Source organism: Aquarana catesbeiana, linkage group LG03, assembly GCF_042186555.1.
Source record: "Aquarana catesbeiana isolate 2022-GZ linkage group LG03, ASM4218655v1, whole genome shotgun sequence".
In the NCBI taxonomy this organism is placed as follows: Eukaryota; Metazoa; Chordata; class Amphibia; order Anura; family Ranidae; genus Aquarana; species Aquarana catesbeiana.
The window spans coordinates 518,849,441-518,863,555 of NC_133326.1; the positions used below are offsets into that span (position 1 = coordinate 518,849,441).

At 42.9% G+C, this 14,115-nt stretch overlaps 1 protein-coding gene across 1 annotated transcript in view; it reads left to right on the plus strand.

Moving 5' to 3' along the window:
• The first annotated feature begins 3,641 nt into the window (after positions 1-3,641).
• Positions 3,642-14,115, plus strand: part of ADRA1B (adrenoceptor alpha 1B) — a 40,863-nt gene continuing 30,389 nt past the window's right edge. The window contains exon 1 of the mRNA XM_073621189.1: positions 3,642-4,896. Coding sequence (XP_073477290.1) covers positions 3,939-4,896 — 958 coding nt within the window. The 5' untranslated portion in view covers positions 3,642-3,938. The remainder of the gene's footprint in view (positions 4,897-14,115) is intronic.

Consider the following 14,115-nt stretch of genomic DNA (forward strand, 5'->3'; position numbering starts at 1 on the left):
TTTTATATGTTGGCAGCTTCTCCTATCCTTTTAAATCTTATTCAATACAGTTTGGCTTTGCGCATTAGTTCCCCCATTTCTTTATATAATGAATGGGCAGCGCTTCCGAAGCACTGCAACACGGGCATTTCTAACCCAATTTTTGGGGTTAAAAGCTCCCCGCTAGTGGCCGAAAAGCGCTGCTTAAACAGCGGAAAAGAGCCGCTAAAAAGAGTGGCGCTTACCGCTAATTGCCGGCGCTTTCAGTGTGAAAGCAGCCAAATCGCCCCCAAGATGCTGCGGGTGTGAAAGCACCCATTGCAATCAATGGGAGGCAATTTTCAGGCGCTTTACGGGCATTATTTCTAGTGCTAAAACGCCTGAAAACTGCCTCAGTGTGGAAGGGATCTTAAAGCAGTATTAAAACCAAAAACAATTATTTATTTAATTATAGCTTGCCAATTCTTAGAGCTTATGGCTGCTTTAATTTTTGCTTTTGCTTTTTTTAGGCTTTTTTTGTCTGGTGATCAAAGCCATAAGTCTGTTGTTTTTTTTTTTTTTTTAAAGAACAAGGTCTCTAGCACTTACAGTGATGAGACAAACCATTTAACACTGACTGACTTATGCCCTGTACACACGGTCGGACTTTGTTCGGACATTCCAACAACAAAATCCTAGGATTTTTTCCGACGGATGTTGGCTCAAACTTGTCTTGCATACACACGGTCATACAAAGTTGTCGGAAAATCCGATCGTTTTAAACGCGGTGACGTAAAACATGTACGTCGGGACTATAAACGGGGCAGTGGCCAATAGCTTTCATCTCTTTATTTATTCTGAGCATGCGTGGCACTTTGTCCGTCGGATTTGTGTACACACGATCGGAATTTCCGACAACGGATTTTGTTGTCGGAAAATTTTATCTCCTGCTCTCCAACTTTGTGTGTCGGAAAATCCGATGGAAAATGTCCGATAGAGCCCACACGCGGTCGGAATTTCCGACAACACGCTCCGATCGGACATTTTCCATCGGAAAATCCGACCGTGTGTACGGGGCATTACAATGATCAGCTTTCATTTCTTTATGTTAAACCTTTATCCCAAAAGGAAAAAAAAAACTGTATGCTGTAACTTAGACCCCATTCACACCTGAGCGATTTGGATCGTGGGTAGAATCGCTGCGATTCCAGAATCAGGGCAAATCACAGCAAAACGCGCTTGCAATGCCATTATTTCTTTACGCTACAATCACGGCAAAAAAAAAAAAAATCTGCAAACACTCCTGGCTCTGTTGCGAGATTTGGTACATGAGTTTCTTTCAAGTGTTTTTGGACCGGAGGGAGGCCCATTCAAATGAATGGTGCCGCTCCAAAAACACTCCACTAATAAACAAAAAAAAGCTTAAAAAAAAACGTGCTGTAGCAGCTGTCGCTGAGCTATGCTCAGGTGTGAATAGAGCTTATTAACTGGAGTTTGGCTTCAATTTGTTTTGTTTTTTAAGAATAAAGTTTTATTGAATGAAATGGCACAATGACAATAATAAAAACAATTGAGAGTTATAATATTTCCAAAATACAACATGCAATTATAGAAAATACTAGTGAGCATACAGAACACTCAACAACAGCATGGCATAGAAAAAGACAGTTAAACAATGACTATGAGCTCCTCACAACTAATACTCTGAGGGCCAATTGAGCAATTATAAAAGACAAGGCCAATAAAAAAAGATGATTGAGAACAGGCCAAGCACCGAAGTGGAATCAAGATATCATAAAGGAAAAAGCGAGTGAACAGAAGACAACAACATTAACCAATTTGGGGTTTTCAGTATATAATTATTGTAAGGGACAACTTATTCAAAAATTAACCACTTCAGCCTCGGAAGATTTACCCCCCTTCATGACCAGGCCATTTTTTGCGATACAGCCCTGCGTTATTTTAACTGACAATTGCGTCGTGTGACATTGTACTCAAATAATAATGATGTCTCCCCCCCCCCCCCCCCCACACAAATAGAGCTTTCTTTTGGTGGTATTTGATCACCTCTGTACTTTTTATCTTTTGTGCTATAAAAAAACGGCCGACAATTTAAAAAAATATATCTATATATTTTTTACTTTTTGCTATAAAACATGCTAGTTATTAGTTGTTGTGTGACGATAGTGAATTCATTTTTGCTATTTTCACACTAAAGTTCCTCCCCGCCAATCAGGAAGCAGGTTGTGAGACCTGTCTCCCGATTGGCCAAAGCGTCAGGCGATCCTATTGGATGCCTAGCGCTTAGGAGGAACAGAGTGGAGACACACAACAGAGGAAGCGGGAGAGGATACCACAGCCCGCCAGCCCCCCCGGGTGGCGCATGGGGGGGGGGTGATGCTGTCAGTGCCGCACCACTGCCCGCCAGGAGGGGGGGACTTGTTTGCTGCTCCCCCAAAAGTAAAACCCACCAGCCTTTGAAATCGCGGTCAGTGTGAATGCAGCCTAATGTAGGGTACACACTATAAGGAAAGCGGCCGAACAATCGACCGATTTTCCTCGTTGTTTCGCAGCAAATTGGAACCGATGAATGAAAATTCGTTCTATATTCTCATATGACAAAGGTTTTTTTTTTTTTGTTTCTGATCATGCGCAGTCTTTCTTTTCTGATTTTTCTTGTACGTAAATCGTACAAAAACGGTACTTATTAAATAAAAATTGTTCGCTCTGTTTCCGTATGAGAAAAATCTTGTCCCATTTGGGAATTTTCGTGCGAACATTTGCGGTGAAAGTTGTGTACACACTGTACGAAAATTCTTTGGACGAAAATGTTCGCCCAATTCTTTTATAGGGTGTATGAGCCTTATAGGCCTGTTTACACTAGAATGCACATTCCAGTCGCACTGCCTGTGCAATCTGCTGCGGGGGGGGGTCAGTGCAAAGTTGACGACACCCCAAACGCAGGTTGCAAATGCAGTGCGTTTGTCCGCACCGGATCGCATGGTATAAAAGTGTGATTTCAAGCATGCATTACTTTTAGTGCGGTTTACGATTTCAGCCCATAGAAAATGAATAGGGCTGAAGTCGCACTGCGTAGAACTGCATGGGAAGCGCAGAAGAAGCGCACAGCGTTCACATGCGGTTCCTAGTGTGAATGGGCTCTAATACAGGAGGTGTGTTACTGGCTAGATCACCAGGTGAAAACAGAGGGGAAAAAGCCTAAAAAAAGAAAACTAATGCAGTCCCCTTATCTAATGATTGGTAAGCTGCAGTATTTTCGATTTTTTATTTGGGGTTTAATAGCACTTTATTAAGCCTTCTATGACAGGGAGTAGTTTTTGCAAACACCTTACAACAGATAGATGTGAGAAGGGTAAGCCTAGGATTACAGTGAAATGTCAACTATTAAAAGTGAACAATCAGGTGTGACTTTGAGCCAAGGAGCTCAGTTAACCACTTCATAGCTTGGGTGGCCCCAGTAAAGCTTTCTGTACCTTTTTAATGGGTCCCCTCCGGCGAGGAAGATGATAATTAAAAGTCCCAATTCATTCCAAGCCCTGACTGCAGCTGGCAGCGAACTGTCAAAGCTCACAGCCACTTTGCTGGGCTTTCTTTTTGGACAGCTGCGCCCTCTAGTGGTCCACTCCGATCCCTGCTCTGTCCTCGTGATGTCACTGGTATGAAAAGCAGCTGCTAAAAGTGATTTCTGCCGGAGATGGTTAGTGCTAGCAGCATGCCATGCCACTTCCAGAGCAGAGGTCCCGATCTCCTGAGATCACACTTTCACTCTTTGGTCTCAGCATCCTCACGTGATCCAGAGGAGGGCATCATCATCATCATCCTCAGGACGCCTAAGAATTGAACTCTACAAAAAGTCGGGGGTGAGATTTTCCCTGAGGTACCCCAACTTTACCAGAACTGCACCATGCTCTAATTATTTCCTGGTGATCACCTGCTCCAGCACCCACATTGTAGTGCCTATGGATGACCTTTCAAACACAACTGTGGGTGAGAACTTTTCAGTTCTTCCCTTTTCTCCAAACGTCTCCTGGGACAATGGAAGTTCCATAGTCCACAACCAAACGGATGGTAATAGGACTCACCTGCATGTAGACTTTACAAGGGCTATGCTCCTTGGATTCACCTTGGGAGCCTTTATATGCGTGGCCATCGTGGGCAACATCATGGTCATCATCTCGGTGGTGGCCAACAGGCAGTTGAGGATCCCCACCAACTATCTGATAATCAACTTGGCCATAGCCGACCTTCTCCTCAGCACCACAGTTTTACCTTTCTCCTCAACCCTTGAGATTGTAGATGCTTGGGTATTTGGGAAGATATTTTGTGACATTTGGGCAGCCATGGACGTTCTGTGCTGCACGGCCTCAATATTCAGCCTTTGCGCAATTTCTATCGACAGGTACATAGGAGTTCGCTACTCTCTTCAGTACCCTACTATAGTGACCAGGAAAAGGGTCTTGCTGGCTTTACTCTGTGTCTGGATATTGTCTATAGTGATCTCCATAGGACCCTTACTGGGATGGAAGCAGCAGACAGCTACTAATGAGTATGTGTGTAATATTACAACAGAGCCTTTTTATGCCATCTTCTCCTCCCTGGGCTCCTTCTTCATCCCTCTTGTTGTCATCTTGGTGATGTACTGTAGAGTCTATGTGGTAGCCAAGAGGATCACCAAGAACTTAGAGGCTGGGGTGATGAAAGAGAGGACGGACTCCAAGGAGCTGACCCTAAGGATCCACTGCAGGAATATGAATGATGGCATGCCTAACAGTAAAAACAAAAACCAGCAGACGCGCAGCTCCTTGTCCGTGAGGCTCCTTAAATTCTCCAGGGAGAAGAAAGCTGCCAAGACACTAGGGATTGTGGTGGGCTTGTTCATCCTGTGTTGGCTTCCATTTTTCACCTCTCTACCTTTAGGTAAGCATCAAGTATAAAAGAGGTGCGCTCAGTCAGCACTTACCCTTACCCTGTGTATTCTTGTTTGATTATAATGCATTAAAGTAGAGCTCTACATAGAACCTTTGTTTTAGTTTTGGATAGATTGAGAAAGGTTTAGATCCGATATGAGGACTCGGCGACTCTGGTGGAAAATTCCATAAGGCAAGGACTTAAAGTGGCTGTAAACCTCAGACATCAAATATGAACAAAGCATATCCCTCTATAGTGTGTACTTGTTTTAATTAAGAGCACTAAGGGGTTGAAAACTGAAGAGTGCAAAATCTAGTGCAGCTCTGCATAGAAACCAATCAGCTTCCAGGATTTTTTTGTCAACGTTTAATTAAACAAGCTGAAGTTAGAAGCTGATTGGCTACCATGCACAGCTGCGCCAGATTTTGCACTCTCCAGTTTTAGTAAATCAACCCCTAAGACAGGCCAACCACGGGTTGCAGGAAAGAAATTTGGCAGTGTTGACAGGGGAATCAGCAATTGTCTTCTCCCGGCGGGGGGTGGTCCCCACTCAGAGATGACTGTGATTATCTCTAGCGGCTAGAGCAGCCGCTAACGATAATCGTAAGAGAATCGGGCAGGCTGGTTGTATCCAAGCTAATCGATTGACTTGGTACACTCAGCCTGCCCATTAACGGTTCAAATTGCGGCCGGTTTCTGCTGAACTGGCCGAAATACGAACTGTGTATGGCCGGCCTAAGCGTCATTTCTGTCTGCTGCTTCATTCCTCTGCTATCAGTGGGAATCACGTCTGACACCAAGAAAAAAAAAGGTGACAGGGCAGGGATCTCAAGCTGATTGACAACCTTTAGAGCTCTGTTTGCTATGTGAAAGGGGGGTCCCTTCCATCCAATCAGCTCTCAGAGCTTTCCTCATTGAGCTCTGCAGAGTGTAACTTCAGCTCTCTGCCCCCTTTTTCCAGCAGTTTAGGCAAGTTGTGCACATTCTGGACTTTGAAGGGATGTAGAGAGGAGATTACTGCAAGTAAACAGGTAAAACTTATGTAAGAGGATTTGTTTCATCTCTGTGCATCACCTGAGAATAGTCCCTTCACTGGGTATGTGTAAGGGTTTACAACCACTTTAACTTTATAGTTCCCCTCCCTGAAATTTGTATATTAGTATGGACAATCAGCTAGGAGTCATCAATCAGGGTTTTATGTGCCTCCTAATAAACTGTTCATAGCAATATATTGAGGGTTTACTTCAAGCGTACCTTCATCCCCTTCAATAACTTTACATAATTCCGCCCAGCCCCCCCGTACTGTTACACAATAGGTCATTTTTTTTATTTTTTATTTTGAAATACCTTTTTTATGGGACCCAGTTGCACACCTCCTGCTTTCTGGTCTAGATTAGAATGCCGTCATACACATAGGTGTGCGCAGCCTCTTGCATTAGGGTGTGCACCCCAAAGCTCAAATACATATGCATGTGTATATGTACTGATGGTGTCAGTAGGGCAGTGGACAGTGTCAGTAGTTTTATTTGTATTCTTTTAAAATTATTTTGTAACATTTTTTTTTTTTTTGGATGAAATATCAGTGGTCTAAACAGGGGGGAATATGCACCACCTGGCACACCCTGTTCGCACGGCTATGGTCATACAACTACCAGAGCCTCCTGGGATTCCATGTCAAAAATGCCAGGAGGCTTTGGGGCAATCTCCACCACACTATGCACGTGCCAGGCAATCTACCCCAGACTCTGCATGCGCTGTGGCCATGAACAGGAGGCAAGCTGCAAGAACTAGTAATGCAGGCTATAGATTACGCAATTTTCTTGCAGGTGGTTGCTGGAAAGAAAAACTCTCAATCCTGACTGACTGCGTTGATTGGGAGGATCTCTCCCGTGAAGCTATTGTGCCCTCCTGACGGGGGAGGGGGGGTTTGGAGGGGAGTTGTCCCCTGCTGGGATAACACAGTGATTACTGTTAGTGGCTACAGCCAGTAGCAATAGTCGCATGATAAAATTCCGACATTCTGATTGTACCCAAGTCTATTGATGGATCGACTTGACTACAATAAGGCTGCCCATAGATGGATCAAATATTGGCCAGTCAATGTTGATCCATCCAAGATTCGATACATCTATGGCTGGCTTAAGGCTCCATTCACACTTTTGGACACTAAAGTCGTATGACAAGTCGCCCCCCTATGTTTTTCAGTGATACATGTTCAACTATGTGCGTCTTAAAGTCGCAGTGTATTTAAAAAGGTTCCTGCACTACTTTATTCCAATTTTTATTCGAGTTGAGCGCCATAGACTGCACTGAAAACCCTTAAAAAAGTTGCATGAAAGTCGCACCCGCATGTTATACATGAGACAGTTGTGCAACAGTTGTCCATTATCATAGGTCAAAGCCAAATCGCATCCAAGTTGCACCCATCCAAAGTTGCATCAGAGTTTCACCAAAGTTGCACTCCAAAGACCAAAGTGAATGGAGCCTAAGAAGCAGCCAGCTTTCTGATGACGTAAGAAGAAGATGGCGGTGCAGGTCCTGCAGCAGAGCAGTGGATTACACCAGACAATGCTGATTTCACTGGACATGCATTTTTTTTAAGGACAGCAGATAAGGTAAAAGGGAAAAGAAATAAAAATTGGGGGAGGGGGGGTGAAGTTCCTCTTCAAGAGAATAAACTTGCGGCTGATGCTTAGTTATCTGGGCAGGGAAGGGCATCTTTGTGCTGCAGTTATGCATAGCAATAAAAACTTGGTTGAGGTCAAGCCCTGTTCCATCCAAAGAAAAAAAAAAAGAGGTAGAGTTTCACTGTACATTTCTTCTGACTGTGATGAGAGCTGAGCTAATTATATGGTGTCACGAGTCTGCATACACATGTATCAGCAGCTGTTTAGTTTGTTTATTTCTCTTTATAGTAAGGAACTGTTAACTTCTATCAGGTTTTTATTTGGTATCTTGGTCCCATTGTGAAGAGTTTTCTTCACTTCCTGTGTCAGAGACACAGTAGAGCCCCTCACCTAACACTTGTTGGTCGGCTTCGGCCGGACCTTTTGACTAGTTGGACCTAAGCATGTCTTGCCCCCATCAGGAGTCTACTGCCCTTGGGAGGGGGGGCGTTGGGTGTCAGGGAAGGGTCTTTCATTTTCGGAAGGAGACCATATGAAACCATGGGGGTTGATTTACTAAAGGCAAATAGACTGTGCACTTTGCAAATTGAAGTTGCTCTCTGCAAGAGCAGTTGCTCCAGAGCTTACTAAACCAGCAGAAGCTCTGGTGACTTCCATCGTCCAATCACGTGCAAGCAAAAATGCTGTTTTTTTTATTTTCCTTTCACATGATTGGGTATTCTTTGCAAAGTGAACCTTTACCTCATTTACTAAGCTCTGGAGCAACTGCACTTGCAAAGTGCACAGTCTATTTGCCTTTAGTAAATCAACCCCCATGGTGTCATATGGTCCCCTTCCGAAGATGAAGGACCCTTCCCTGACACCCAACTCACTCCCCTTTCACACTGAGGCGCTTTTCAGGCACTTTCATGCTAAAAAAAGCGCCTGAAGAGCTCACAAAACTCTATTTTAATTAAAATCAATGAATGCTTTCACACTGGGGCAGTGCGCTGGCAGGGCGGTGAAAAAAAATCCCCTCTCCATTGAAATGAATGGAAAGCTCTTCAAAAGCACCTGAAAAGCTCTTCAAAAGTGTTCAGTGTTTTACTGGCAGTTTAGAAGCGCCTCAGTGTGAAAGGGGCCTAAGTGCACTTTTTTGTGTGTGATTCACATGCACTTTTTTTTGTACCCCCTGGTGCCTAGTTTTTGCCCCCTCCACAACCCAGAGACATAGACAAAAATAAAACCCCTATTTACTTATCCAAAACTGCAAAGTTTGACTTTAGATATACTTTATGATTGAAGGGACAGTGTTGCTGTTTTTAAGTGCCTAAATCGCAGATAAGAATTGAATCATTTTATAGTACGAATAAAAAAGTGTATTAAAAACCAACAAAAGAAACAAAAAACGTAGGACTGGCCTTGTCTGATTTATTAGGACGGAAGGAGAACAAATGTTTTGCAAAACTTAAATTCAATTTTAAATGCAAGGTTTTACAACAAAAAAAAGTGTCCAAAACTAATCATTTTGTATTTTTTTTGACTAATAAATCAACAATTTGGATAGATAGATAGATTTTTTTAACATTAAATAAAATATTTAGCCAAAAAAAATATTGGCTAAAAATCAACGATGCCTATAGCATCCAAGCTCTCACTTGTACCTTGTTATGGAGGAATATCTGGGGTTTGTTTGGTATGGGTAGAGAATACCTGTTTTTTTTTTTTGTTTGTTTTTTTTACAGTACTTGTGGTTTAAATTAATTTTGAACATCAGCATGTGTTCTTACTTAGCATAGCTGAAGAATTATGTAACAGACATAGCACATATTACAAGGATGTGCGGTAATTTATAGCAAAGGGGATAGAACTTTTATATAGAAAAGTGAAAGCAATGAAATTCCATGATAAACTGCCTGCTGTAGGTTAACATACTAAAACTCACTTCACTGCTGGGAAAAGGAGAAATTTCACTAAAAAAATATTGCTACTTTGGAGTGGCAGAGGGCTGCTTTTTTTATTAAAATCGTTTTTTTGCTGCTTTTTATTTTAAATGAAATTTCAATTGCTTTCCCCTTAAACCTTTGCTGTCCACCAAACATACAAAAACATCCTGGATGCAAGTGGTTAAAACAAGCTTATGACCGAAGCTGCACACATGAGCGTGGTATCATTCATTTACAGCCAGTGATTGGCTGTTCAGTAAAAGTGATCTGGGTGGCTCGACTGGATCACTTTTACTGTAGAGATAATGCGATCTGTGCATTATTAGCTGCAGTGGAGGGCAGGGGAAACATTGGGGGTCTAATAGATCCCTAATGTCTCCAGAAAGAATACCTATTATTTGTCCAAAGCTATCACATAAGGGACTTGTTAGCCTCCTTGTGACAGCAATAAAGTTAAATGGAAAAAAAATAACAAAGAGTAAAAAAGGTTTTTTAATAAAATAAATAAAAATGCTAACAAAACAAATTAAAAACACCAACCAACTTGGCATATTTGATATCTATTTACTTGATACAACATCATATTTTATATTTATATTTTATATTTTACCAATACATTGGGTATTATATTTTGTCTTTGCATTAAAATTCATTTTATTATTATTATTATTATTATAATAGTGTATTTTTCCTGAAAATGTGCATTTGACAAATAGCTGCACAAATATTGTGTGACATAAAAAAAATCCAACAACCACTAATTTATAGTTCAGAGCATCTGCTTTCAAAACATATATAATATTTGGGGGTTTTCTAGCAACAAATGCTGATTTTTTTTCTATAAAAATATTAAAAATCGCCTTGGAGTTTTTATTCAGTAAGTGGTTAAAGCATATTCCCCTCCCCCTGTTCAAGACAAATTCCTGCTGCGTATGTTGCTCCTATACCCCAGCTCCCACACCGCCATTTTTAGAAATAAAGTCATCGGTGGCCGGCTTCTTCTGCATATTCACTACCACCAATGACGTTGGAGCCAGAGCTGTGTAAATAAGAAAGAATGAATGGGCTTTTTCCCAAGATCTCAGGAAAAAAGCCCATTCATTTATTTTATTTTCTACACAGATTTTGCAGTTTTACCTAGGAGAGTTTCCTGGAAGGCACTGGTGACGTAGCCAAATACCTTTCCTTGCACACGGCACATTTGCTATCAGAATGCAGCACTGCATTCAGCAATGATTATTAATATTGGGAGAAAAGGTCCAATTTTAAACCAATAAGAGGTCTGTTGAACTCATGGGCCCCTTTAGATGTTTGCTACCATTTGCTACCAAAATTCCAACATCCTGGCATTTTTCAATAAACCGGGTATTTTCAAAAAGTGTCTGCAGCTTTATTATAGTTAATAAATTAATACTAATGCATGTTCCGCAAAAGGAACTGGGGTGGCAGAACCCCTTACTAGTTCAGCATATGTCAGTGTTAAAGGACTTCTATGCCTATAGATGTCTTTTTTTTCTCAGACAATAGGTGGAGGTGCTCCCCCTTTTAAAACTACAACTTTATCCACCCCCTACCCACCTCTGAGCACCGTCCCTTGGTTCCACCCCCTACCTAGTGAATACAGAACCAAGTATCATTTTGGTGCTAAGTAGTTTGTATGGAATTTGCTAATGAAAGGCAGTAAAATAGGTCCCCTGCAGCCAGCAACAATAGACCCCTCAGCAACAATAGACCCCTCAGCAACAATAGACCCCCCAGCAACAATAGATCTCTCCAGCAACAATAGATCTATCCCAGCAACTATAGATTCCCAGAGCAACAATAGATCCACTCAGCAACAATATATCTCCCCAGCAACAATAGATCCCTCACAGCAGTGGCGGCTGGTGGGTTATTCTTTGAGGGGGCGCAAACAAACAACACCACGCTCGTGTGGCGGGGCTGTGGTGTCCTCTCCTGAAGTGCGGGCAGCGGATGTGGCGACTCCGGTGTCCGCTCCTCCAGCTTCCTCCGCCGTGTGTCTTCCGCCAAAGTGATAGTCATCCAATAGGATCACCTGACGCTTTGGCCAATTGGGAAACAGGTCTCACAGACCTGCCTCCTGATTGGCAGGGAGGAACTTTAGTGTGATAATAGTGAAAATAATTTGCTATGGTCACACAACTGGGTGGGCTCGGAGCTCTACGCTCCAAGCACTCCCATTTTTGAAGCCTATTAGAGCCTCTGGCTTTAATCAGGTGCTTCAAAAAAACACCCTGCCGCACCGGAATCCATGATCTGGTGCCAATGATATGTAGATCAGGGTGCCAGACGCATTTATAGGGGAGGCGGCGCCCGTGCTCCCTCTACGGATGGGCCGCCACTGCCCCACAGCTAAATACCCCCAGCAACAATAGACCCCATCAACAACAATATATCTCCCCACCAACAATAGATCTCCCCAGCAACCATAGATCTCCCCAGCAACAATAGATCTCCCAAGCAACAACTCCCGCTGTGATTCTACGCAGATGTCTGCCAGCACCCACTGATCATTCTGTACACACGCAGAAGAGCTGTCTGTTAACAAGGCAGATTGCCTTTCTGTCAGTACAGAAGGCATGGATCCTGTGTTCCTGTAAAGCAGAAACACTGATCCATGTCTTACAGTAGTAAAAGCACCTCCCCCACTACACTGAAACACTAGCTAGGCACACAGTTAACCCTTTGATTGCCCCAGATATTAACCCCTTTCCTGCCAGCGTACTGATCACTGTATTAGTGTCACTGGTCCTCAAAAAAGTGTCAGTTAGGTGTCCAATTTGTCCGCCGCAACATTGCAGTCCTGCTATAAGTCGCTGATCGCTGCCATTACTAGTAAAAATAAATAAATACATAAATAAAAATTCCATAAATATATCCCATAGTTTGTAGACGCTATAACGTGTGCACAAACCAATCAATATACGCCTATTGGGATTTTTTTTAACCAAAAATATGTAGCAGAATACACATTGGCCTAAATTGATAAGGAAAATAGATTTTTTACATTTTTTTAAATTGGATGTGTTTTAGAGCGGAAGGTAATTGACGGTCGTTTTTTATAGCGCAAAAAATAAAAACGCAGAGGTGATCAAACACCACCAAAAGAAAGTTCTATTTGTGGGGAAAAAAAGGACATACGTTTTATTTGAGTGTAGTGCGCAATTGTCGAAGTTACGCCGTATCGCAAAAAATGGCCTGGTCATGAAGGGGTTAAATCTTTTGGAGCTGAAGTAGTATGTCAGATGTCAAGATACTGTGGGGTGAAGGTGAAGGGTGACTTTGAAGGAAACAGACCAAGCATAACATTTTTTCATTTACATACATACTCTGGTTTAAAATATAATTAAAAGTCAATTTTTTATTTATTTATTTATTTATTTTATTTGAATAGTGTTGTAAGGGGTTAGAAACACTGTTTTTATTGCTGCCCTTATTGGATATTTACTTTCACTAACTGTCCTGATCACCATTACCGCAGAGAATAAAGGGTAAATCCAAACGCTTGAGCTGTCACACAAGAACAGAAATACAAGGGAGATCTTCCAATGGAAACGTGTTTTCCTGTGACAGCTGTCCAAGATAGTAAGCCTATGGGTGACGTCACCGCTCAGGTATTACCAGCTGTTGTTGAGTGCTCTCTCATCTCCCCTGTAGCGGCGCTGGCTGACACAGGGAGATTATGTGACCAGGATGGAGCGGGCTGAGAATAGGTAAGTATATACATTTTTTTTACACGTTAGTTAGTATAGATATTAGGAAGTGACAGGGAGCGTTTTTAACCCCTTGGTGTCGGCGCCTCCCGGCCCTTTAAAAGGGTTTTAAAATGCCAGGAGGCGAGCCTGGGTTTATGATTATGTGAGTGCTGCGATTGGCTGTCACGGCAGTAACGTGATCTGAAAGCTGATGATTGCAAGCAGAGATCAGGGGCTTCCGGATAGCCGCCGGTAACTGCGCTGGGAGCGCATAGGGTGCGCGCTCTTGGCATAGCTGTTTTTGTAATATCGCACACAAATATGCAGCCGCTTGGCGCCAAGGCCCACCCACCGAGAGGCCACATATTTGTGTGCTTCTGGTGACAGGAGGTTAAGCATAGTTAGTAAAAGCCCATAATTCTACTTTAACATATTTTTTTCAATGACAGGGCCACTTTTCCTTAAAAGAGAAGCATGGGGTTTTTTGTTTTTTTCCACATTCATACTTACCTTAGTGGATGCAACATCGGTCCAATGCTGCATCTGTCCCCCGGCGCTTCTGCACTGAGAACCGATCGATCGATCACCACCAATGGCTTGGTTCTCACAGATCCCCGAGCGGAGAGTTGCTGACTGTCAATCAGCATCTCTCTAATATGCCTCCCCGCGCTCACTAGAGCTCTGAGTTGTGGTGGTGGGGTGGGAAGCGGCCGTCTCAGGCTTTCAGCGGCTCGCTGAGAGGCTGAGACAGGCATCAGTCCAGGCACCTGGGGGATCCAGACTTTATTGTCGGGATGACGCGGTGCCTGGACTGATTCCAGTGATGTCAGCAGAGAGTGGACTTCAGACCGCTCTCTGCTGAAAATGGGTCACAGGAGTGCAAAACGAATTGTACTCCTGTGACCCATAGGAGAAGCCCAGCCAAACGAGCTCAGGGTGGACTTCTCCTTTAAGCTTGAT